This window comes from Chrysoperla carnea, chromosome 3, assembly GCF_905475395.1.
Source record: "Chrysoperla carnea chromosome 3, inChrCarn1.1, whole genome shotgun sequence".
In the NCBI taxonomy this organism is placed as follows: Eukaryota; Metazoa; Arthropoda; class Insecta; order Neuroptera; family Chrysopidae; genus Chrysoperla; species Chrysoperla carnea.
In genome coordinates, this window is record NC_058339.1 from 1,268,131 (window position 1) to 1,292,985 (window position 24,855).

The following is a 24,855-nucleotide window of genomic DNA, read 5'->3' on the forward strand; positions in this document are numbered from 1 at the left end:
AAATTTCATCCTCTATTTCACCTTTTTAGGGAATGAATTTCGAAAAGTCCTTTCTTATGTGAGCCCTACTGTATGAAATCAATATCTTCTCGAAATTTCAAACTTTAATCATGAGCGAGGTAGACTGGGCGCCGATATATCATTCGGGACATTGCCAAATGTGTCTGATTTTAAATAATATACAAAAAGAACGGTTTACGGTTCAAAAGTTTATATAAACCATTTTTGAGATGTTAAATGATTAAACTGTATTAACGATGGTAGAAAATTTAGCTTTTTCCTTAATTTCCACTACTATTTTACTTTTCAGAAAATAAAAAATAAATTGAACCCGTTCATTGAAGGTTGTCTATTAAGACCATTGGAACCTAACAAGAGTAGATGTATTGGTGGTTGTGGTATCGGTGATATTAAACCACCCACTCCAATACCAGAGCCCATGCCTGTTGGAAGTGGTGGTATGGGTGGTATTTGAATAAGACTTGCACCTATGAGAGACTATGTGCTAGATTTATTTGAACGTATTATCGCAGGAGGTATTGGTGGTTGAGGTATTGGTGGTATTAAACCGTCCATACCAAAACCCAAGCCTATTGGAACTTGTGGTATTTGTGATATTTGATACGGACCTTCACCTCCTGGGGACTGCTTCTGGAGACTATTAGAGCCTCCCATTAGGGCTTGCGGTAATGGAGGTTGGGGTATTGGTATAAATTCATCAATACCGACACCCAAACCTAGTGGAATTTGTGAAATTTGCGGTATTTGTGGTAGTTGAACAGGATTTGCTGCTGGTGATTGTCTACTAAGCAATTTAGCCTGAGCCAACTGAGGAGGCAATGGAGGTTGCGGAATTGGTGGTATTAAACCACCGCCGAAGCCTTTTGGTACATATGGTATTGCTGGTATTGGTGGTATTTTACCTGGACCCCAACCTATCGGAGGTAATGAAGATTGTGCTGTAATATCTGATTTCATAGACCAAATCGTTGGGCGTAGCATGGATTCTTGATGTTGCGGCGAAACCTGTGATTGTGATATTTTAACAGTACCTTTGTATTTAAGATTTTTTTGTAATTTGGATGTGACTAGTGATGGGGAAACACTATCATGTGAACGATTTTGCTGTGACGTTTTCCTTGTGGTGTTCAGCGGATTATCAATATGCGTGCTCCAGCTTTTAATTCCATTGTTTCTAGTTGTTATCGAGGCAGAAATAATTATCTGTGAAACAGCCGGATTTATATTTACAGTAAAAAACGCAGCTGCAACCTAAATAAATCATAAATTACTTGAAATTAGTGATAATTTTTGAAAATTTTAAATTTTAAGGCAAGTAAGCAAGTTAGTGTTTCTTGAATTTTGATTATTTGTATCAAAATAATAAATTTTTCGATGTTTATGTGTCAATAATTATTATCTAACGTTAAAAAAATCAAAAAGTATTTTCATTTATGGTTTGATATATTGTTCAGCTTAAGGGGCCATATGTGATTATCGAAATTTTTTGAAACAAAGTATTTTCTATGTTGCCCTCAATAAAATGACCTGAAAATTTACATGCATGTTCAAAATAATGTTACAAAGAGCTAAAGCCTTAAATTTTGTAAATTTTAATCAAAAAAATTACAAATCTATGTATCGACCGATGTGAGGTTATTATTTTTTGTTAATATTTTAAATTCGTGTGCATAAAATGTGAAAACCAAATTCTTTAGCCCTTCGAAATACAATTTGTAATATGAATAAGCATTTTTGTACTAAAAATTTCTCGAAAATTCTATAGAAACTTCGATAAAAACACGGCCTAAAATTTATAAATTTAAGGTTCTTGTATACACACTATTAATTCAATGACAGTGTTGAATATTGTTGGCGACAAGCCAGCCTACCGATGGCAGCTCATATACCACATGGAATTAAAGCAATTAATACTAATCATGGATGGTAGACGGACTCATAACCATCGAATATTTTTCTTCTCGACGCCAGATGTCAGCAATCGGAAAAAAAACATGGCCGCGCCCATATGAAGAGAGATATCGTTACCCCTTAAATGAAGAATTAATGTGATTATAGAGAAGCAATACACATCACGCCAAAACTTAGATCCTAAAATTTCATTACCGAAATGGTAGGGTTGAAACAAAATTAAAAAAAAGCTAATCATGAAAAAAAGCTATAACTTTTGCTCAAAACATTTTTCATACATTTTTTCAAAAATCGGAGGTAAAAACTGACTAATCCTTCAATTATTACGGTGATTTCTTAGTATCTAATAGCTATTTATACAACTAGTTATAGAATGATATGATATGAAGTTTTACTATGCTCGCGATGCAATAAATAGTGTGCAAAAAACACGATGCTTTGCATCGCGTTTATATAGACGAGAAGGGGGAAATTGCGGGCACCTAAGGGAAATCTACAATAAAATTCAGTGTGTGAATACTAATCAGTTCTCTTTTAATTATTATTCAAATTTGGTTATTACTTTACAAAATCAACATAATAAATTTTCAGTTAATAAACAGCAAGTATTAGATCCTAATAAATACGGATATCAATTGGGGCAATTGCGGACAGTTACTTCTTATAACATAATTCACAAATGTAACCCTTAGATGACCTATACAATCTTTATAGAAACTGATGTCCGTAATTACCCGATGTCCGTTTTTACCCCACTATCTCTTACAATATTTTTTGTAAAACAATTTGAATTAAATGTGACAACACAACAGTTTGTATCTAAAAAGAGTGTCAAAATTATGACATTTCCAAACTGAACTTAAAAAAAAATATTTCTAGCCCGATGTTTTCTTTAAAGATTTAAGAAAAATATGAAGATTGAAAGAATTTCATCGTTGCACCAATGCAGTTTTTAACTGCTCAAAGCCTACTATAAAAATCAAACTAAACTATAAATTAGCATTTTGAATACACAATGCAATTTTATTTAATAATATTAAGATACCAGGTTATAGTAAATAAAAATCTCTTTAAGCAACAAATTAAAAAAAAAAAAATCCATATTCACCAAAGTAAACATCATCATTTTTATTTTTTACTTTTATATGTAAATATTTTATATGTATGCGCACTTTTATATGTATTTTCTGAATACTTATAGCTAATGATTTGCAAATAATTTACGAAATGAAAACAATCGATGATAATTGGGCTACTTAAACTAAATATAATTCAATTACTATATAATGTCAATTACTATACGGTTTTTTCAACACACTGAGTCACTACAAACAAAAATAATAATAATAATGGACCCAAGTGGTAAACAGGACTGACTAACTTAAATCAAAATGAGTCTGAAATCTTCAATATTAGAGATGGGAGTGCCACTTTTAAGGTATGATAAAAAGTACTCCAATAAACGAAGAGAAAAAAAGGCGAAATTTCGAAATTTTGACCTATAGCACCAATTTCGATGAAAATTTGGGATTGAGCTTTTGTTCACCCTCTAGAACAAAAGTTATATGGTGTCGAGTGGTCCTTTTTCCTAGGAGTGTCGACCAACTCTTCTAGGGGTTGAAAATATATGTTGAAAACGGCAACAGGAATCGATAAAGCGATGAAATGTTAGTAAAAAATGTCAGTTTAGTATATTTCGAAAAGTCAATACTTTCGGAGTTATTGGCAATTGAAATTAAATATGGAAGTTTTAAAATTCTATAGAAAACGTTCAAAATGAGAAAAAGTTTCAAGTATTTTGAACGAAAACGTACCTTTTTATTATGTTTTATTCAGCATAAAAACCGATGAATTTATCACAGGAACTTAAAGTAATGCTTGCCACTTTCCAATTTACTTAATAAAGGTAATCATAACATGCTCAAGAAGTTAAAGCCGTTTAGAATATATATTTATTTAAATATTGAAATTTAAAAGGAAAAAAATTAAAAAAAAAAAAACTGATTTTTACCGTTAAATACCACGAAAAATAATTACAAAAAAGTTACAAAAAAAAGTCTGATAGATAAAATATTTTGCGGCAAAAGAGCTAAACTTTTTTTAACTTATTATTTTCAAAGTTTTTAACAATAAAGACTTTTTTTTTATTTTTTTGAAAGTTTTTTTTTTTTTTTTTTTTCATTCAAATTGCAATATTTCGAAAACTATAAATCTGAATCGGCTTGTACTTTTTGAGCATGTTGTCATTTAACAAAGTAAATTAGAAAGCAGCAAGCAATAGTCTTAGTTCCCATTGTAAATTCATCAGTTTTTGTGCTGAATAAAACATAAAAAAAGGTACGAGAAACTCTTTTCATTACTACTTCCGTTAATTTTCGTGCAAACGACTTGAAACTTTTTTCAAGTCAGGAACGCTTTTTATATTTAAACTTCTGTTGTATCTCTAACGGTTTTCAAGATGGGTCCTACGAATCTAAGACCCAGTTGACCTTTGTTACGAAGTTTAACTCACTTTTTACGTCTTGAGCACGCTATAAAAATGATAGCTTGATATCTCTTTTCGTTTTTGAGTAATCGTGTTTATAGACGAAAAATCGCTTTTTTCCGTTTTTCAGGATTTTAAGCGGTTGAAAGAAAAGTAAGTCATATACATAGACAGACCATTTTAAAATAGGGATTTCAACGGTCAAATCGAAAAGAAACCTCAAGAGAGTTTCTCGTTGAAAAATGAGCAAGTTCAACGGAAAATTTGAAAAATATCAAATAAAAAATTCTTTTTCGGTTTCATAAAAAAAAGAACACTTTCACGAAGGTTCACGAAAAATACATTTTTTTGGGCCGGGAAAAAAAAGAAGAAAAAAGCAGTTTTTCGCATTTTCTCATGGAATTTATGTTGAAAAAAGTCCCGTACAAATGTTTTCCAATTTAGTGTTATGAAGAACTTTCCTGCTGAAAATTTTCCTCTAGGAGGTCATTTTTTGTCCTAAATCGCAAAAAACTTTTTCAACCTACTTACTTACACTCCAAACTCACATTTCCACCTAGTCGCTACCAGTTAATTAGGACGAAAAAAATCTTAATTACACTACACATTATAGCATTTAAAACTATTCTTATCATTCTATCTTAAACTACCTTGTTTTAAGCCGTGGCAAATTATTTGGTGAAAACTTTTATCACATTACTACTTTTTGTTTTTAAACCATATCATATAACATAATTTTTCCATATTTTTGATACAAGCAGTAAAAATACACAAGCAAAATAAATAATAAGTAAAAATTTATGTACGTTTTCATGAAAACTTGATAAAAACCAAAAGCTCGTACAGGAACTTTTTATACCCTGTATATATATATGAAGTATATATTAAGGTTAACTAAGTTTAGTTCCCAGTTTGTAACGCTTAAAAATTTGGACGCTACCAAAAAAAATTTTGCTATAGGTGTTTATAAAATATGTTTATAAAATCACTACATTAGTCCATTTCCAGTTGTCCGTCCGTCTGTCTGCCTGTCTGTCTGTCATCTTTCATCTGTCCGTCTGTCTGCCTGTCTGTCTGTCGTCTTTCGTCTGTCACCACGATAACTCAAAAGCGAAGTTGACATTTTTATAGCGTGCAAAGGACGTAACTAGTGAGGTCGATTTCGTAAATGAGCAACATAGGTCAATTGGATCTTGGTTCCTTAGGGCGCATCAGGTAAACAGTTAGAGATAGCACAAAAATTTTAGGTGAATTTTGAGGGGGGGGGGGGTTGGGGAGGTGCTAATTTTAAGGGGGATAAATGTTTTGTTTGTTTTGTGTTAGAGCAGATGTGGGGGTGACTTTTGAGGGGCGGTTTCGTGGGTAATATTTAGGGGGATAAAAACTTTTTTTGGAAGAACAATGGGGCGGAGTAGACTTGGTGGGTGAATTTTAAGAAGGGTTTGTGTGTAGGGGAGTGGATAATTTTTCAGGGGTTGAAAAAATTCTTTTTTTAATTGCGGCGAAGTTATTTGGTAGGTGAATTTTTAAGGGGGGTTTTATGGGGAAGGAGTCATTTTTAGGGAAGTAGAATTTTTTTGGAAGAACATTGTAACGGAGTAGATTTGGGGAGAGTGAATTTTGGGGGGTGAGGGTGATTAATTTGGATAATTGAAGCGGAGGAGGGTTTGAAAGGGGGAAAACTTTTGAAGAGGGGTAAATTTTGGGAGGGGAATTTTATACCTAGTATAAATGAAATATATATCAAGGTATACAAACTTTAGGCCCAAGTTTATAACGTTTAATCAACATTGACGTTGCAAACAAAAATTTGCTATAAGTGTTCATAAAATCACTCAATGCTACAGTCCTACAGTTGTCAAGGCGCGTTGCGCTGATCACTAACACTGCGCGTTATAACAGCTACCTAAATATTATCCTAAAATAACGTTTCGCGATATTTATTATCAAAGAATTATGGATAGATCCACGAATGATGATAAATATTGATAGATCCAACAATACAAATAATACAGAAAAAGCGCTTTTTCAATAACGCTTGGCGTTATATTATCCAAGTATTTTGTTCACAAATCAAATGTGTTGCACAGATAAAAAGACGCACGGCTCTCTTCTTTTGTGTCACAAGATAATGCTCAATGCTTCGTAAAATAGCACGCTTCGCACGCCCTTACATATTGATTACCATTATTTATTATTCTAGAATAATGGATAGATACAAAAATAATGATGAATATTGATAGATTCAAGAATGAAAATAATGGAGAAAAACCGCGCGTTGCGCTCTTTCCAATAACGCTTCGCGTTGTATTATCCAAATCAGTGTTATAACTGATACCAATAACGATAATAAATAGATACCAATAACGCTTCGCGTCTTATTATCCAAATCAGCGTTATATCATATACCTAAATTTCGCCCTGGCGTAACTCTTCACGTTATTTACCATCCACAAGTAATGGATAGATAAAAAATAATAATAACTATTGACAGATTCAAGAATGAAAATAATGCAGAAAAAGCGAGCCGAGCGTGCTTTTCATAATCGCTTCGCGTTTAATTAACCAAGCATGACGCTCACAAACCCTATTACGCGTTATATCAGATACCTAAATTTATATCACATACCTAAATAGCGCCTTAAAATAATAGATCCCAGAATAATGATAAATATTGATAGATACAAGTATGAAAACAATGCAAAAACACGCGGCGAGCGCGCTTTTCAGAAACGCTTCGCGTTATATTATTCGAGCATGATGCTCACAAATTCAATGTTTTCTACAGGCGAAACGAGCACCACGCCTTCAATAAGCCTTCGTGCCTTATCATGTACCTAAATAGCGGTTTTTTGCGTCATAAAGAATGTTCAATGATTCGTAAAAGTCGTGCTTCGCGCGCCCTTACACACCACTTGTCGTTACTAACTGTCCACAAATAATGAATAGATCCAAAATAAATGATAAATATTGATAGATACTGATAGATTCAAGAATGAAAAAATGCAGAAAAAGCTTCGCGTTTTATTATCCAAACATGACGTTCACAAACCTTATGTGTTCTAAAGGCGAAACGACACACCGCGCTTATCATAAATAGCGCCGTGAACTTATCCGGAGATAATGGATACATCCAAGAATAGTAATAAATATTGATAGATCCTACAATGAAAATAAGGCAAAAAACGCGTGGAGCGCGCTTTCAATAACGCTTCGCGGTATAATATCCAAGCATGATGGTCACAAATCAATAACGCTTCGTGCTTTATGCTCCGTGCCAAATAGCGCGTTTTTTGAGGCATAAAAGAATGTTCAATGGTTCGTAAACACTTAAAAACACATAAAACAAGGCCCTTACATAAAACTTAATTAACTATCCACAAATAATGGATAAATCCAATAATAATGATAAATATTGATGGATCCAACAATGTAAATATTCTGGAAAAAGCGAGCTTATCAATAACACTTCGTGTTATATTTTCCATGCATGACGTTCACAAACGGAATGGGTTCTACAGGCACAATTTGCGTTTTACTATATACCTTAATAGGGAGTTTTTCGTGCCAATTACTTGCTATCAAGAATAATGGATAGATCTAAGAATAATGACAAAGTAATGCTGAAAAAGTGCACTCAGCGCGCTTTTCAATAACACTTTGCTTTTTATTATCCTTGCATGACGCCCACACACCATATGTGTCCTACAGGCAAAAAGGCAAAGGACAGCGTTTTTAAATAACGCTTCGCGTAATATCAGATGAATAGCTCGCCCTTTTCACCATTAAATATTGCTTATTGGTCTGTAAGATAGCGCGCTATCAAAAACGCCGCTTCGCGTTAGTTGTATTATCTAAGAAAAATGATAAGTCATAATAGATCCAAGAATAATATTAAAGCAAAAAAAGCGCGTCGAGGGAGCTATTCAATAACGATTCGCGTTATATTCCTATAACGCTTCGCGTCCTATAGGCGAAAAAGGGGCGTCGGGCCCCTCTTACCGCTTTGCGTTATTTCAGATGCCTAAATAGTGCGGTTCTTGCTCCATAAAATAATACTCATATAAGCGTTATGCCCTTACATAATGCTTCATTTTATCCTGCTATAGAACCAATTTAACGGATGTGTTCTACAGCTGAAAATCGCCTCGTGTGCGCTTTTTGTTAGATAAAAAATTTTAATTTCTATTAAACATAACCTTATTTGTTCTGCAGTCTATTTTTAAAATTATTATTTACTTAAATGTATAATCGTATTAACATACTTTGGATTTATTTCATAAAATTTATTAGCTTCTCTATTGATGTAAATTTAGTATTTTATACTTATCTATTATGAAAAATAATGCAAACACTGATCAAATCAACTCTGTCTCTACAGGTATTTCAACAATTAACAAAGTCAATTGTTTTTTTCACTTGTTATAGCTCATTTTCCATAAAAATAAACAACATTTCAAATATTTTTAACCAATTCGTTCTTAAATAATAATTCCAAAATAATTCTTAAAATGTTTGAACACTTTTACATTTCTCACCATTTCAACCCACAGTACAACGCGGCAGGACGTGATAAAAATTTCTCAGCAATAGATTCCAAAACAGACAAAGTTTCTAATAATATTTTTGGTAATGCCTTTTTATAATATGGCGGTCAGATGAAAAATCAGGTTATTTTCAGTTTTAGAATCCATTGTTATTTTTCATATAACAATGGATTCTAAAACTAGAAAGTAAAACTTTTCAAATAAGTTATTGCGGTTCCAAATTCCGCAGTGCGAGAAATTTTGATTAGTATCCATTATTTTGTTAATCTAAGAAAAAGGCAATTGAATAACAACAGACAGAAAAATGATTTCATTAAATATTCATCAAAATTATTGTCTTATTAGAATAATAGAAAACGATTATCAATCCAATTAAGATTGTGCTGCGTAAAAAATTTGCGGGATCCCTCCGAAGAAAAAACAGGAATTACGATAATTCCCATTAATAAATAATATGATTATTAATAGTTTCTTTGATAAACGTTTAAAACGTTTGCTGGAAAATTTTAAACAAAATTACATTCAAGATTATCTTGAAAACTGATCTCCCACTGAAGATTCAGATTATTCATTATGGAAAGCTACAAAACGTTGCAAGCAACCGCAACAACATATGCCACCTCTACGCAAACCAGATGGATACTGGGCAAGAAGTTGTAAAAAAAGGCTGATTTATTTGCACAGGACTTGAAGGAAGTTTTTTTTTAATTCACCAGACGCACCAGACGAAGAAATTTTACGGTTTTTAAGCAGTTGTCTCCACTCATCGAATCTTTCTCTTTAAATGAAATAAGTACGGGAAATGAAACACTAAATCGTAAAAAACGCCATGATTCGATCTTATAACAACAAAGATTTTAAAAAACGGAATGATCTTCATTCAGTATATTTTCAACGCTATCTTAAGACTGGGCTATTTTCCGTGTCTTTAATGGATATCGCAAATTATAATAATTCCTTAACCTGGAAAACCGGTCAACGAAGTTAAATCATACCGACTTATCAGTTTATTGCCAACATTGTCTAAGCTGTTCGAAAAATTAGTTTTAAATAAGCTAAAAGTAATATTGAACGAGTAATAAATCATACCTGACCATCAGCTTGGATTCCGTGAGAAACATTCCACCATAGAACCAGTGCACCGTATAGTAAATAAAATTACGAAAAGTTTTGAAGAAAAAAAAATTTATAGCAGCATTCCTGGACGTCAGCAAAGCCTTTGATAAAGTAATAATGAATAATGGGGTTTAACCTCCGTTTCTCTGACATATACGCCTATAACAGAGGCCACCCACATCATTATTTGTGAATCTTTATTTATTTAATTACAAATTATATTTACAATTAAATTTTTGATGTGGGTGGAGTCGGTTACTACGTTCTTATCCAAGCGACGACAATGTGATCAATTCTGCACTCCCATTAATTATAATTGTTCACACTGCCGCTGCCTGGATTCGAACCCGCAACCTAAGTCTAAGTAAACTAACGGCCTATAACTAATGCCTTAGACCGCTCGGCCACTTAGGCCTTTGATAAAGTATGGAATCCATATCTGTTGTACAAATTAAAACATCAAACTCCAAGTTCTTTTTTTTGTGTTTTAAAATCATACTTAGAAGACAGATGCTTCCAAGTCAAAATTCAAGAAGAACTTTCTGATCTGTTTCCTATCCAAACTGGTGTGCCACAGAGCACACCAGTGTTCTGGGCCCAACTGTTTATTTAACTTATTGATGTAGATCCAAAATCAGCTTCTCAAAAACTGCAGACAAGTATCGATAAAATACAACATTGGTTGAATAAGTGACGTATTCAAGTTAAGGTGATGAAATCCGTTCAAGTAACGTTCTCTTTGAGAAACGAAACGTGTCCAGCTGTTATAATGAACGGTGTCAGTTTTCCACAGTCAAATGAAGTCAAATATTTGGGTATACACCTTGATAGAAGACTTACTTGGCGTAAACACATCTGGTTGAAAAGAAAACAGCTAAATTTTCTAATTTATACTGGCTCTTGGGTCAAAATTCTAAACTATCATTGAACAATAAAGTGCAAAGATTTCAATCAAAAGTGTTGCGAACAAGTAGTGATTCTCCATGATATGTGCGTAATGACGATATTCACCGAAGTCTCGAAGTGACCACAGTGCGTGAAGAAATTGTGCGTTTCAGTGATAGATACCTGGCACGCATTGAGCAGCATTCAAACTCTGAAGTGGTCAAACTTTTGCACAAGGGTGACAGTGTGAACAGACTTAAAAGACAAAACGTGCTAGATTTAAGATTTAGATTTATTTAACAGTCATTGTGAACAGACTAAACAGACAAAACATGCTAGATTTAAGATTTAGGTTTTAACAGTCATTGTGAATAGACGAAACAGACAAAATGTGCTAGATTTAAAATTTAGCTTTATGTTACATAATCATTACATTAAGGCAATTCATATACTTAGTTTAAGCATATAAAGATCATCACCAATGGGTAGATTACCGTTCAAATCAACCTTTTAGGCACTAGATCTATTTATAGTTCTTTTAACAACTGATAGTAGAAAAAAAATTTTGAATAAAAAAACCGGTGGCGACGAATATACAACCGTGGAGGCTGTGAGCCAATCTGAATCACACTAATTTACATTTTGCAGTTGGTTTCTATAGAAAATTACTTTTAAATAGACAAACCATTTATCATCTTGATGCTAAAGCGGTGAGTTGACGTCACTGTCGTTTGAATTTATAGTTTAGAAAAACGATTTTCAATTGTAAAATTACATAAAAAATCAATTTAAATTTTTTTTATAAATTTAGTAATTTTTAGTAAATTTTCGAAAAAACACAATGTCACATTTCGTAAAATATTAGTATTTAAGAAATTTAAAGAAAAAATGTCTTAAGAAATGAAATTTCCGGTAAAAAAATCCCACTCCCGGAACTCTACCACTATTTATAATTTTAATTTGATACTGAAAATAGATCTTTTTCCGCCATTTTTAGATTGGGTAATCGCATCAAAAATGCTTATGGCAAACTAAAAATTTTTTTTAGGTATTCAATATTAATTTAAAAATTTGTAAAAATTATAATGTATGTGTCTGGACACTTTAATGAATTTATTACCGTTGGAAATTTATATTAGTTAATAAATAAAGTTAATCTTTCAACAAGTGTGTTAATTTACAAAACTTTATCGAATTTTCGTCTTTCTTCTAAAGTAAAGAAAATGATGAGTTTAAAAAATTTTTATACTTTATAATAATATATAATTTTTTTAAGTTATTCGCTCCGAGCGTGAATTTCGTTTCCATGACAACGATACACTACTTTAATTATAGAATTAATGGATGCATATATAATTGTGTGGATTGCATTGAAAACTTACATTTAAAATTTAATATTCTTGTTTCACAAATTTAAATAAATAATTACGATAATTAACATTTGAAAAATAATATTTGTACAATTTGATTTCTTATTTTCACAATTTTTAATGCATTAAGTTTAATTAATTAGTGTTTTTCAATCATTTTAATTTGACAGTTTCTATATCATTAACATGTAAATAATTGCAAATTAGTCATAACAGCCCACTTTATCTCCAAAATTTTTCACTTAAAGCGCTGGCATCGATTTTATTATCCCTACCATGACTACGCACACAACGAATACTCTAATTATTTGATTAAAAAAATGGATTACCTGGTTTTCCGGGAGTTTTGAAAAAGAATGATTTTATAGATTTTGAAGAGTTATTTTCGAATTTCTACTTTGCTACCTCGTTACTTTGCCGTTTGCGCCGCCATATTGGAAAAATTGCATCGAAAATTTTATATCTCCTTTCTGAGCCATTTTACGAGGAAAATATCCATATATACATAATAAAACTTTTCATAACTTCCTACAACTTATGGCCAAAATTTTTTTTTCATAAATTCATTAGTTTTGACGTACAAGTTCCGCAAAGTGAGCGAATAGTACCTCAATAAAGTAAATTGGAAAGCGTCAAGCATTAATTCTAGTTCTCGTGATAAATTCATCAGCTTTTGTGCTGAATAAAACGTAAAAAAAGGGTACAAGTAATTTTCTTTTCATTATAACTCCGTTAATTTTCGTAAAAATGACTTGAAATTTTAATCATTTTCAAGGTTTTTTATACTAGTTTAAAAAGTGTATGATATACTTTTTTAAAAAACGTCAAATTTTTCAGTTATGGAATGTTAAATACTCGAATCAAAATATATAATCTTTCACTTAATCTAATCGTTTTGCGGCGCTCGTACGCCGAAACTGCAGATTTAAGGAAAAAATTTTAAAGGCATAAATTATAGGAATTCTTCTGAGGTTTAATTTTTTGGGAATATATTTTCCATCATGCATTTTTTGTAACTTAAAAAAATTATTATAAACAAAGTATACAAATATTTTAAACTCTTTTGACATGGAGATAAATAATGGAGATAGACTCCCGGGAGTGAGAGTTTTTAATTAAAAATTTCCTCCTCTTTAACTAGACATCATTCCGAATCCAACAAGCTATAGCTATTACACGTATTTTTACGATCGTTATCTCTATATTTCACCAATTTGAACTTATTGACAAGACTCTATGTACTAAATAAATTATTTTGTCTCACGTAATCTATTCCATATATATGTCATAAGCTTAGTCATAACCTTATCTATTTGTGTGTCGGAATAAAAAGTAGCATTGGACCAGGATCCAAGTTTATTAACGGTTTCGGTTAGGACAGTGGTTTTGGTGGTTGTGTCTATTATGGAGCTTAAATCACTTATGACGGTTGTTGTTTTAAGAGATGTCGCGGATTGTCGTACATCAATTGAAAACGCTAGTGGAGTTGCTGTGATTATGTTTGACTCAGTGATTGTGGTGATGATGATGGTGCTGACGGTGGTGATGATGCTTGTGGTTGCGTTGGTGTTGATCGTGGTGAATGTCGTAGCTGGATTCGTTGAAGTGATTGTGGGTTCTTGTAATGGTAGTGGTTGTGATGGTTGGGACACTGGTGTGGTAATGGTGTTGGTTACAATGATTCTGGTGGTGTTGGTGGAAGTTCTGATTAAAGTCGTGTTGGTTGTGGTGGTCGTGATTGTTGGTATGGTTACAGTATTTGGTGTATTCGTGATGGATGTTCTGATAATGGGTGGTCGTGGTATTTGGTTTGGGTAAGGTTGAACAGTTGATGTAATTATGGAGTTCATTGTGTTAGTGATCGCTTGTGATATTTTGGTGGTCGTGGATGGACGTTGTAGTTGCCCCAACTGCTGTGGCTGACCTTGTTGTGGAATTGATGTCATTGAGACGTTTCTGGTTGTGTTAATGGTGGAGGTGATGTTGATTGTGACGGTAGTAATAGTAGTTGTAGTCGTCCTCGTCCAAGTCGTTTTTGTGGTTGGTATAATTGTGAATACGCTGGTTCTGGGGGCTGATCTGTAGTAATTTAACTCTGGATTTACCAACTTCAGAAGAAATTGACGGCTGAAATGTTTGGAACTTTACATTTCGATTAGTACAAGTAGTACAAGTATTTAGATTTTTCGATCTTATATCATTGGCTCTGAGAGTATAATAGTGACGATTTGTGTTTTGATTTCCATTGTAACTATTTTTTCCCCAAGTATATAGATCTGTCTTCAATTGTGGCTGAAACATCATGGCAGTAACCACACCAATAACAAACACCTATTTTTAAAATAAATCAAATATAATATTACATCGTCAAACACATTTTTAAAAAATATATTCAAAATAAGTTAAATTTTCTTTAGTAAGCGATTTAAATAAAATAAGTAATAATAATAAAATAAGTATTTGACTGCTTAATGGTTAAAGTAATCTTGCCACATATAGACCAATTGAATTACATTTTGTTTAGAAAAAAATTAGTTGCAAGACCGGATGCGTCTTTTTGTGCAGAACATAACATATATAACTTAGAAAAAATAATTAAAAAAGCTGAATTTAACCGTAAGGGGTATGTGCCGGGGAATGAAAAGGGTTTTTAATTTATAATTGTATAATTATCATAGACATTAGACATTGAAAAATGTATACTTGAAAAAATTGAATTTTAAGTTTTTGGCGATTTCAACAATGCTTTTCCAATGATACGTTTATTTTTTAAAATAAAAATATACATCATTATGAAGAAAATGAGACTATGGTCAACTCTGTACGATGAAAAGAAATAGATTTTTGACATGCAGCTGGTTTTTGCCAAAAAATTGAATATCTCCAAAACTTTTTTGAAAAAAAAAAATTCTGTTTGTTGGCAATAAAAAAAAAACCTATTCGGAAAATTTCAAATTTTCTGACTTATTTGTCTAAAACAGAAAAGTTAAAAACAAAAAAATTAGTTTTCTACAGTTTACTCGTTAAATTTGAGGCTATGTCAAAAAATAGTTAGTACAAAAGTAACACATTTTTTTATTACCGAAAATTTTCCTATTTAATTTTTTTTCTCTGAAGTAAATACGTTAGCCACAAATCACTAAAAACCACTTGTCAACCCTTTTCATCCCTGGCGAACACCTTCCGGCTAAATTTTAATTATTTTTCGTGAGTTATATCATATAGCACAACAGTGCGTAAGCGTAGATTATTAAATGGAAAATTGAAAGGGTAATGTATGATGTATGATGATGTATGTGAAATGTGAATGTTTTTGTTGTGACTATATATAAAGGACATAAAATAGCCCCTTTTCACACCCTTATAACTCAGAAACTACTTGAGCTATAATGTTGAAATTTTCAACTTAAGTAGATATATACTCTGGGACGCCGAAAATCAAATTTCACGTTCACGGCTTTCATCGTTTCCGAGCAATAACGCGTCAAAAAACGGCCACGCACCGAAATTTTGTCACTGACTGATATAAATTCACAGCAAAACTGAGAAATGGTAAAAAGATGCGGTTTTCGTTAAAATAAATTAGAGAAAAATCATACCCCAGAAAAAATTCCAAATATCAAAATTTTTAACGGGAAATGGGAAATTTCGCTAATTAAAGGTGCATTTTACCCCATTTAAAAATCAATGTTAAAATATGAACCAATCAGATGGCTAGTTTTTTTTCCTATACACTTTGTGTGGGAAAACTAAAATACGCTTAAAAATTTTTTATTTATATAATTTTGATTAAATTTTGATTCAATTTCAATAAATACTAAATAAATAATTAAAAATTTATTGTGTATTTCAATATTTCCAACTTAAAATATTATAAAAATAAAATAAAATATTTCTAAAGAATAAGACCCTATCAAATTCAAAGTACCATGTAGAAAACAGATTTTGTCACATTAATTAGAAAAATTTTAATTTGCCTTTATAGCAAAAACTGTAAGAGATAGAACAAAAGTTTAAATGTAAGAAATGTTCCTTGCATAAAATTAAACAATTTTGTATGTAAAATTTTTGTGTAAAGGTATTTGTTTTCCCGTGAAGAGCAAATAAAGTAAAATATTAAATTGCAATTTGCGGAAAAACGGTAAGAGATAGAACAAAAGTTTAAATGTAAAAAATGTTTAAATGTTTAAATGTAAATGTTCCTTACATAAAAATAAACAACTTTTGTTTGGAACATTTTTTCGAAAAAACAATCATTTTCCCTCGAGAAAGTAAATCATCAGTCCTATTTTTTTCGTTAATGCAAAAGCATACTATTTTTGTCCTTAAATTTAAAAAAAGTATAAATATATTCGCACAAAAAGTTTTAAACCATTTTGATCATATCTCTTGTAGCGTTCACAACTAACCGTTGCTATGACAACGAATTTTATTTTCTTAAAAACAATGGTATTGTTATGTTCAACAATAAATAATCTTGCAACCCAATTTTAAAGCCGACATCCTCAACCGATTGCGTTGAAATTTTGTAAGTTCGCTGACTTTGAATGACATTGAATTTTTATGGTTGACTTGATCGAATTTTCTCGTCGCTTCCGCCATATTTTGCAAATGGGGGGGGGGGTAATCTTATAACTCAATTTTAAAGCAGATATCTTCAACCGATTGAGTTGAAATTTTGTATACACGTTTAGATTTGATAACAAAACATGGTAAGGTTAGTGGCATTATTATTTTTCCATCACTTCCACTTTAATTGATTTATCTATAAAGGGAATCATTCAGCTTTACCAATTCAAAGGGACGAAATTATAGAAAGATACGATTTTGGACATTGGATTTTTGACAGAGACTTGCTTGAATTCAGGGTCAACCCATGCGCAGTACTATTACATGTAATCCTCATGTGCGCACTAGCAATATTTAAGGCCAACATGCGCGCAGTTGCAAGTATCAGGATAAATGCATGCGCAAAACAATAATTATTGATTAATCTGTGCGCAAATAAATTAATTCAGGATAAATGCATGCGAAGAACTATAATTTGTGATTAATCTGTGCGCACTTCCAATATATAAGACCCAAATATGCACACTTACAAAATTAAAGGTCCATGTATGCGCAGTTGTTATATTCCGGATTATCCCATGTGCAGAACTATTAAATGAAATCAAGCTGTGCGTATTACCCATGAATAAGGCCTAAATATTTGCAGTTACATGATATCTGTCTGTCCGTCTGCACGTCTGTCTGCCAACACGATAACTCAAAAACGAAAAGAGATATCAAGATGAAAATTTTATAGCGTACCCAGGACGTAAAAAGTAAAGTCAAGTTCGTAAATGAGCAATATACGTCAATTGTGAAGCACCTACTTAACAAAGGCCGAATTTTTTTAACTGAAGTACGAAAATTATTGGTTAAAATTTCTTGTGTAAGTTTCTCCTTAGTACGTATTTATTTAATATTTTACTTCGCAAGTTTTCGGAATATAAAAACGAATCTAAAAATAAAAAACTTGCGAAGTAAAATATTAAATAAATACGTACTAAGGAGAAACTTACACAAGAAATTTAAACCAATAATTTTCGTACTTTAGTTAAAAAAATTCGGCCTTTGTTAAGTAGGTGCTTCACTTTAATCTAAAGAATACTTTGATTGTTTAAATTTAAATTTTGATGTTTAATAAAAATTGTGAAAAAATTATAACGTCATAACATTAGAGGGGAGGAGCGAGATAGTAGTCACCGAAAAGTTGCTGATGTAATACTTTAATGCTTCTTTACGGAAAAGTTACTCAATAAATTTATGCCATTTTTATAAAATTTTTTCGAAGAATTTTTTTCTCTACGGGATTTCAAAACTTTTTTGGGCTGACGTAATTGAGTTCATTTTGATTCTGTGACATCTACGCCTTTTTACACATTTATATTTTTGGTGGGATAAATTATGTCTTGCACAAAAAACGAGTCTTCTACGAGTCAAATGGTTTTACTTCAGCATACAGAGAATTTTTTTCTGCATTAAATTACAGGAGTTTCTTTTTTTCGTTCAATGTCGAGATTGAGAATTCAATGATAATTGAGAATTTTTTCTTGCACATATTATCCCGTAACCGTACACTTTTAGTCAAAAATGGTAATGACTTTGTGGTAGATAATTAAATTTTCTGTCTTTTTAGTCGATTTTTTTTTCAATATTAAAAAAAAATTCAAGATGCGATCGCTGCCTTTGCAGGTAAGAAGTAATATTATTTATTGCTAATTATGTCACTAACAATAACAGTTTTTCATGTATTTGTTGAATTTTTATCATTACACAATGGATACCTCTCTTTTATTGATCTGACACCCGGTGATTGCAACAAACGCGTTATAACTTCATAAATATTAATTAGAGGAAGAAAAGTTTAGAGTAAAGAAAAGTTTGAGAAAATTTGTAGATTAAAAAGTTAAGTTATTAGCATTTTATTGTTTAAACAAATATTAGAAGTGATATCAGTCAAATAATCCATAAGTAAATCGTCATAGTTGTATAAGTCATAATCGGTTAGTGATACAAAAAAAAATAATATTCTACAAAAAAGATTAAATTATCTACAATAAAGACATTTTTGGTGTTAAGTGCACGGTTATGGAGATATAGCCCAAAACGGTTTTTCTTAAAATGGACGCACTTCCCCCGCCTTTTTTGTAAGTATTTTGTGCAATTACAATCAGTACGTGCTTTTGAACCTATTTAAATAAAAAAAAAAAATAACTCCTGTAATTTAGTGCATTATGGACAAAAGTAACGGGATTCTTTATAACCTGCATTATTTATTTCAGAGGTATTTATACTGGTGTAACAGTTACAAAATTCGAAAATAATTTTAAATAAAATGAATTTTGTCTTTATTTATAAAAATTTTAATTTTTACTTCTATTTTAATGAAAGTCTAATGAAGAATAATAAGATCCTTCTTAATAAGATCCGAAACTAGTTGCAAACCCATTTTTAAAAACAAGAAAATTATGACATTCCATGGTCTGTATGCACTGGAAATGATCAAATTTATAAGTAAAAATAAAAACTACTTTCTCCAAAATAAAGTAATTTCTAATCACTTCACAAGGCAAAAACGTCTCTATTGTCCTCCGTGTTGCAATTACAAATGCGTAGATCAAGGACCTCGTAACCAAATCAAGTTTATAAACTGCAAGATCATTAACGGTTTTATGGAAAAGGACGGAGCGACTCTTGTGATAGCCGTAAAAATGTACCTAATTGATAAATGTCCCTACTCTATGGATGACGTTCTTCTCTGAGCCTGGAGCACAATATGCGGTCACAAATGGGTCATGATTTGCGACTTTCGTATTTGTACGGATTTTATTTATTTATTTATCGTATTTAAAATTATTAGTGTATTTTGGTATTTGACATCTCAGTTTAGAGGTTTTTTTTGTTTATTATTATTTTTTTATAACAGTTATTTATTTGTTATTAACTGTTATTTATCAGCTATTTATTTGTTATTTTATTTGTTTTTAACTCTTATGAATTTGTTATTAACTGACATCTAAGTTGAGGTATTATTTTGATACTGAATGTATGGCATGTTCTGAACAACAATGTTTTGTAATAAAAGAACGAATAAATATTATTATTATTATTATGTCTTCATGAAATCGTTTTACTCAAATTTATGCAAGATTCATAAAAATTTCAGAATATTTGAACTGCTTGAAAATAATTTAAAGGTTGCCAAACTTTTTCACATCACTGGTAAAGGTAGATGCAACTAGTAGGTAAAACTTATCACAAACTGTACCTTGCCACAAATTTAAAAAAAAATTATATGATACAACAAAATTTTTAAAAATATAAGTATTTACCAATGTAAAAGAAATATATTTCGAATTCCTCATTCCTACAAATAATATCTTGGGTTTTAATTTACCATTAACACTTGAGCTACGAAATGAAATCAATCGACTGCTTTTATCAAGAAAATAAAATACGCCAATTTTTATCTTTAGATTGATTTTTGTAAACAACTGATAAAAGTAACACATAGTTCTGTAGTACGGCATCTCGTCTGTGTTTTTTGCACTACGCCGCGCCGGTTTTTACATTGCTGTTCAAACTTGATGCCCAGCAAGAGTCCATAGTGTAAGACTATTACAAACACTAAACTACAATATTAGCACAAAAGAGCATAAAAAAATCGCCGTTTTCGAGATGCAAGTGTTTTTAAATATAAATTGGAAACTTTATTTTTATGAACATATTTTCTTAAAGTTGTTATTTACTTAATATAACAATTTTTGGATTTTTTTAAACGCCTTAGTTAGTTATGATATTTAAAAGTAGTTATAATATTTAAAAAAGGCCTCAGAAAAAGTTTTAGAAGCAAATCATATTACTTTTGGGCAAAAGATTTTTTTCCCCCTATTTCGACCCTGCTGAATCCGAATATCCCGGTTGCCCAACCGAAATCCCGACCGGAAGTTATATATTCAAGATGGCGGCCAAATTTTTGCCCCTTTTTTTAGTAAGTCTAAATGTAGTATCAGTTTCCAACGTTAGAAAAGACGATACAAACGGCTTTAAACATTGAAGCTGCGCATAAACAAACTCGTGAAGAATACGCAGACACAGGGACATCTAACGTGAACAAAATAACACAGCGACAAGCAAGAAGTAAATCAAGAGGCGATAGAACAGCTCGTACACCGCATACTTCCAAAAGTAGAAATACATCAAAATCACCAAATCGGAAATCGCGAAACGACCTGTCAAACATTGGTCTGAACGGGTTATGCCTCCATTGCGGGTATAATAACCACACGTCACAAGAATGCAGAGTAAAACACAAACTATTTTGCAAAGCCTGTAAAAAAAGGGGACACATAGAGAAAGTTTGTATAACCACACGAAAGAATACGAGTAATGTTCGCCAGACGACCATAGACGACAACACATACGATGACGAAGAACGCAATAGTATAAACAAAATAACCGAAGTTACTATTTTTGAAATTAAGAATGAAGAACATTTTGCGCGTAAATTCAACGTCAAAGTTCGGCTCCAAAATAAAACACAAACTTTCGAGTTAGACACTGGCAGTCCAGTAACAATACTATCGCAACACGACTATAACAAACTAAATCTACGAGCGACAGTTACTGAATGCACAAATATACGTTTTCGAGCATACAACGAAGAATTAATAATACCAATTGGCTACGTTGAAATACCAGTGACATACAAAAGATGTACAACACATCTTACGTTATACATCGTAAAAAGAAATTTCACTCCGATACTGGGACGAGTGTGGATCCGGAAACTGAAAATAATACATTTACCAATAACGAGCGAACACGACGGTGATGAAAACGGAATAAGACAAATAGACATTACGGGGAAATACCGACAAATTTTTGAAAATAGAGTGGGGAAAATGCCAAACGTTAAATGTAAACTAGAACTAAAAGAAGATGCGACACCGGTTTTCTTGCCCCCACGCACAGTTCCATTCGCACTACATCGTAAAGTAGAGGAAGAGATCGCGAAACTTGAGCAAGAAAATATCATTGAAAAAGTGGAGTTCAGCCAATGGGGTACTCCTTTGGTAATCGTACCCAAGGCAAACGGAGAAATAAGAATCTGTGCAGACTACAAAAACACCGTCAATAAACATTTGAAAGAAACTCATTATCCAATTCCGAAAATCGACGAGATTATAAACAGCACACACGGAAGCGAATATTTTTGCGTATTAGATTTGCACAAAGCTTACCTACACATAGAATTGGACGAAGAAAGTCAATTAGTAGCAGCAATAAGCACCCATTTGGGAACGTACAAAGCAAAACGATTGTTTTTCGGGTTAAAGGCAGCGCCATCTCTTTTTCACTCAAAAATTCAACCAATACTTAGTGGACTATCAAACGTAAGATATTATTTCGACGATATCATAATATTCGGGAAGACAAAACAAGATTGCGAACAACATTTGGACGAATGCTTAAAACGACTGGAAAAACACGACTTACATTTAAACCGAGAAAAATGTCAATTTTTCGTAACACAAATCAAATACTTGGGAAACATTATATCAAAAAAAGGAGTGGAAAAAGACCCAAACAAAACGGCAGCGATCGCAAAGGCACACATACCTACAAACGTGACGGAGCTACGACAATTTTTGGGGGTTGTGCAGTTCTTCTCAAAATTCGTTCCGATGCTATCGACAAAAATGCAACCCCTGTACGAACTGTTACGAAAAGAAGCGGATTTCGTGTGGAGCAAACAATGCCAGCACGCTTTTGAAACCATTAAGAAAGAAATCATAGGCGATCGAATACTTACCACATACGCACAAGACTTACCGTTGATTTTAGAAGTTGATGCATCTCCCTACGGTTTGGGAGCCATGCTAGCTCATAAAATCAGGAACGAAACGAGACCTATTTGTTTTATTTCGCGATCCTTAACAAAAGCGGAGAAGCAATACTCACATTTGGACAAAGAAGCTACAGCGATTTATTGGTCGACGTCAAAATTGTGGCAATATTTATACGGCCGAAAATTTGAACTCATAACAGACAGCAAACCATTAAAAACGATATTAAATCCGAATAAAAATTTACCGGCAGTTACGGCGATGCGGTTAATGCGATACGCGTTGCATATGAGACAATTTAATTACGAAATAACATACAGACGAGGTAATGAAAATATTGTAGCTGATTTCCTATCGCGTGCGCCTGTAGAAAGCGTAAACGACGAACGAGTAGACGAAAATTTCAAAGTAGAAGAAGAGATACTACAGATATTACAATTGTCTTGCACAAAAGCAATCACATACCAAGAAATAGCAAGCGAAACAAAACGCGACAAAGAATTAAGCGAACTGAAACGGAAATTAGAAAATGGTACAGAATGTGAAAATCAGTCCGAATACTCACTACACAAAGACGTTATAATGCGGGGAAATAGAGCTATCATACCGAAAACCTTACAAGAATATGTGCTTGGCGAGTTACACAACACTCATTGCGGCATCGTGAAAATGAAAGCCATCGCGCGATCAACGGTTTATTGGAAGAATATCGATAAAGATATCGAACAGATTGCAAAAGCATGTCACATCTGCGCTCAGTATCAAAAAGCGGATCGACATGTTCCATTACACAAATGGGAAACGCCTACAGAACCGTGGCAAAGAATTCACATTGACTTTGCGGGCCCAATCTACGAAAAACAACTACTAATAGTTATCGATGCATTAACAAAGTGGGTTGAGGTGATAGTGTTCGACAAAGCACCCACGTCAAAAACAACAATTACTGCGCTCAAACACATATTCGCTGCGCAGGGGCTACCAATGACAATCGTTTCCGACAACGCGACAATATTCAAGAGCGACGAATTTGAGCAATTCTTAGAAGCCAACGGTATAGCTCAATTAAACAGCGCACCAAATCATCCCGCCACGAATGGACAAGCGGAGCGTACAGTACAGACGATTAAAACGAAACTTAAGAAATTAATGTCCGAGTCGACGGGAAACATACGCGAGAAAATTGACGATATATTATTCGACTATCGCGCGACACCATTAAACTGCGGAAAAACACCGGCGGAATTACACTATGGTAGACAAATTAAAACAAAATTACATCTACTGACACCGCCAACCAACTTAATAACCGATACAAAATACGACAAACACGAACGAAAAACAAAATCATTTACGATCGGACAACGAGTTCTATCCCGGAACTATTACGGCAATGATAAGTGGCTTTTGGGTACCATTGTTGAGCGACTCGGGAAAATACATTACCATGCGCGCCTCGACAACAAAGTAATCGTAAAGCGTCACGCAAATCAGTTAAAGCGTACTGCGTGCCAAACGACACCAGCGACTTCAGTCGGCGAGCAAGTGAAGAAAAATGAAAACAAAGCGGTATTATTCAAGTTACCAGATATAAGCGTACAAAATCAACGGAAACCGGCACAGGAGCAAAAATCAGAACAAGTACAAGTACGACGAAAATCAGAACAAGTACAAGTACGACGATCAACACGTACACGTCGTCCGGTAGAACGTTTAAATTTATAGGGAAACTTTTATTTTTTTTTTTTATTATCATGTCAGTTAATTTTTTTTTTCGGGAATTTCAAAATTACGTGAGGGAGAGTGTTATATACATATCCATGACAATATATATCATAGACAACCTTGTATAATATTTGTAGTCAGTTCAATAAATACATTTGATTAATACACAACACTAAAACTATGCGTTTTTCCAGAAAATATTTTCTAAAAGTTTTTCAAAAAGAAGAAAATTGCGATAATTTGAGTCAAAATCAGCTCTCTGGGTTTAATACTAACTCTCCAAAAGTTGGCCATTTCTTCGAAAAAAGTGAAATATGTATACTAGGTCTATTTTCGACTTAGATATCGAGGCAAATACTAATTTTATAGGTGAAATCATGAGGAAAGATGTTAAAGCAAAT

The 24,855-nt window shown here is 32.5% G+C and overlaps 2 protein-coding genes across 2 annotated transcripts; one reads left to right on the top strand and one right to left on the bottom strand.

Moving 5' to 3' along the window:
- Window positions 1–498: 498 nt before the first annotated feature.
- On the bottom strand, window positions 499–14,281 carry LOC123294704 (P cell-type agglutination protein map4-like). The gene is made up of 2 exons (XM_044875824.1): window positions 13,700–14,281; window positions 499–1,272 (listed from the first exon to the last, which is right to left on the bottom strand). The coding sequence occupies exons 1-2, from the start codon at window positions 14,279–14,281 to the stop codon at window positions 499–501; spliced, it is 1,356 nt and encodes a 451-aa protein (XP_044731759.1).
- Window positions 14,282–22,582: 8,301 nt separating this feature from the next.
- Window positions 22,583–24,454, top strand: LOC123294707 (uncharacterized protein K02A2.6-like). Its single transcript, XM_044875826.1, has one exon. It carries the CDS (start codon window positions 22,583–22,585, stop codon window positions 24,452–24,454), a length of 1,872 nt encoding a protein of 623 aa, XP_044731761.1.
- Window positions 24,455–24,855: the final 401 nt, after the last annotated feature.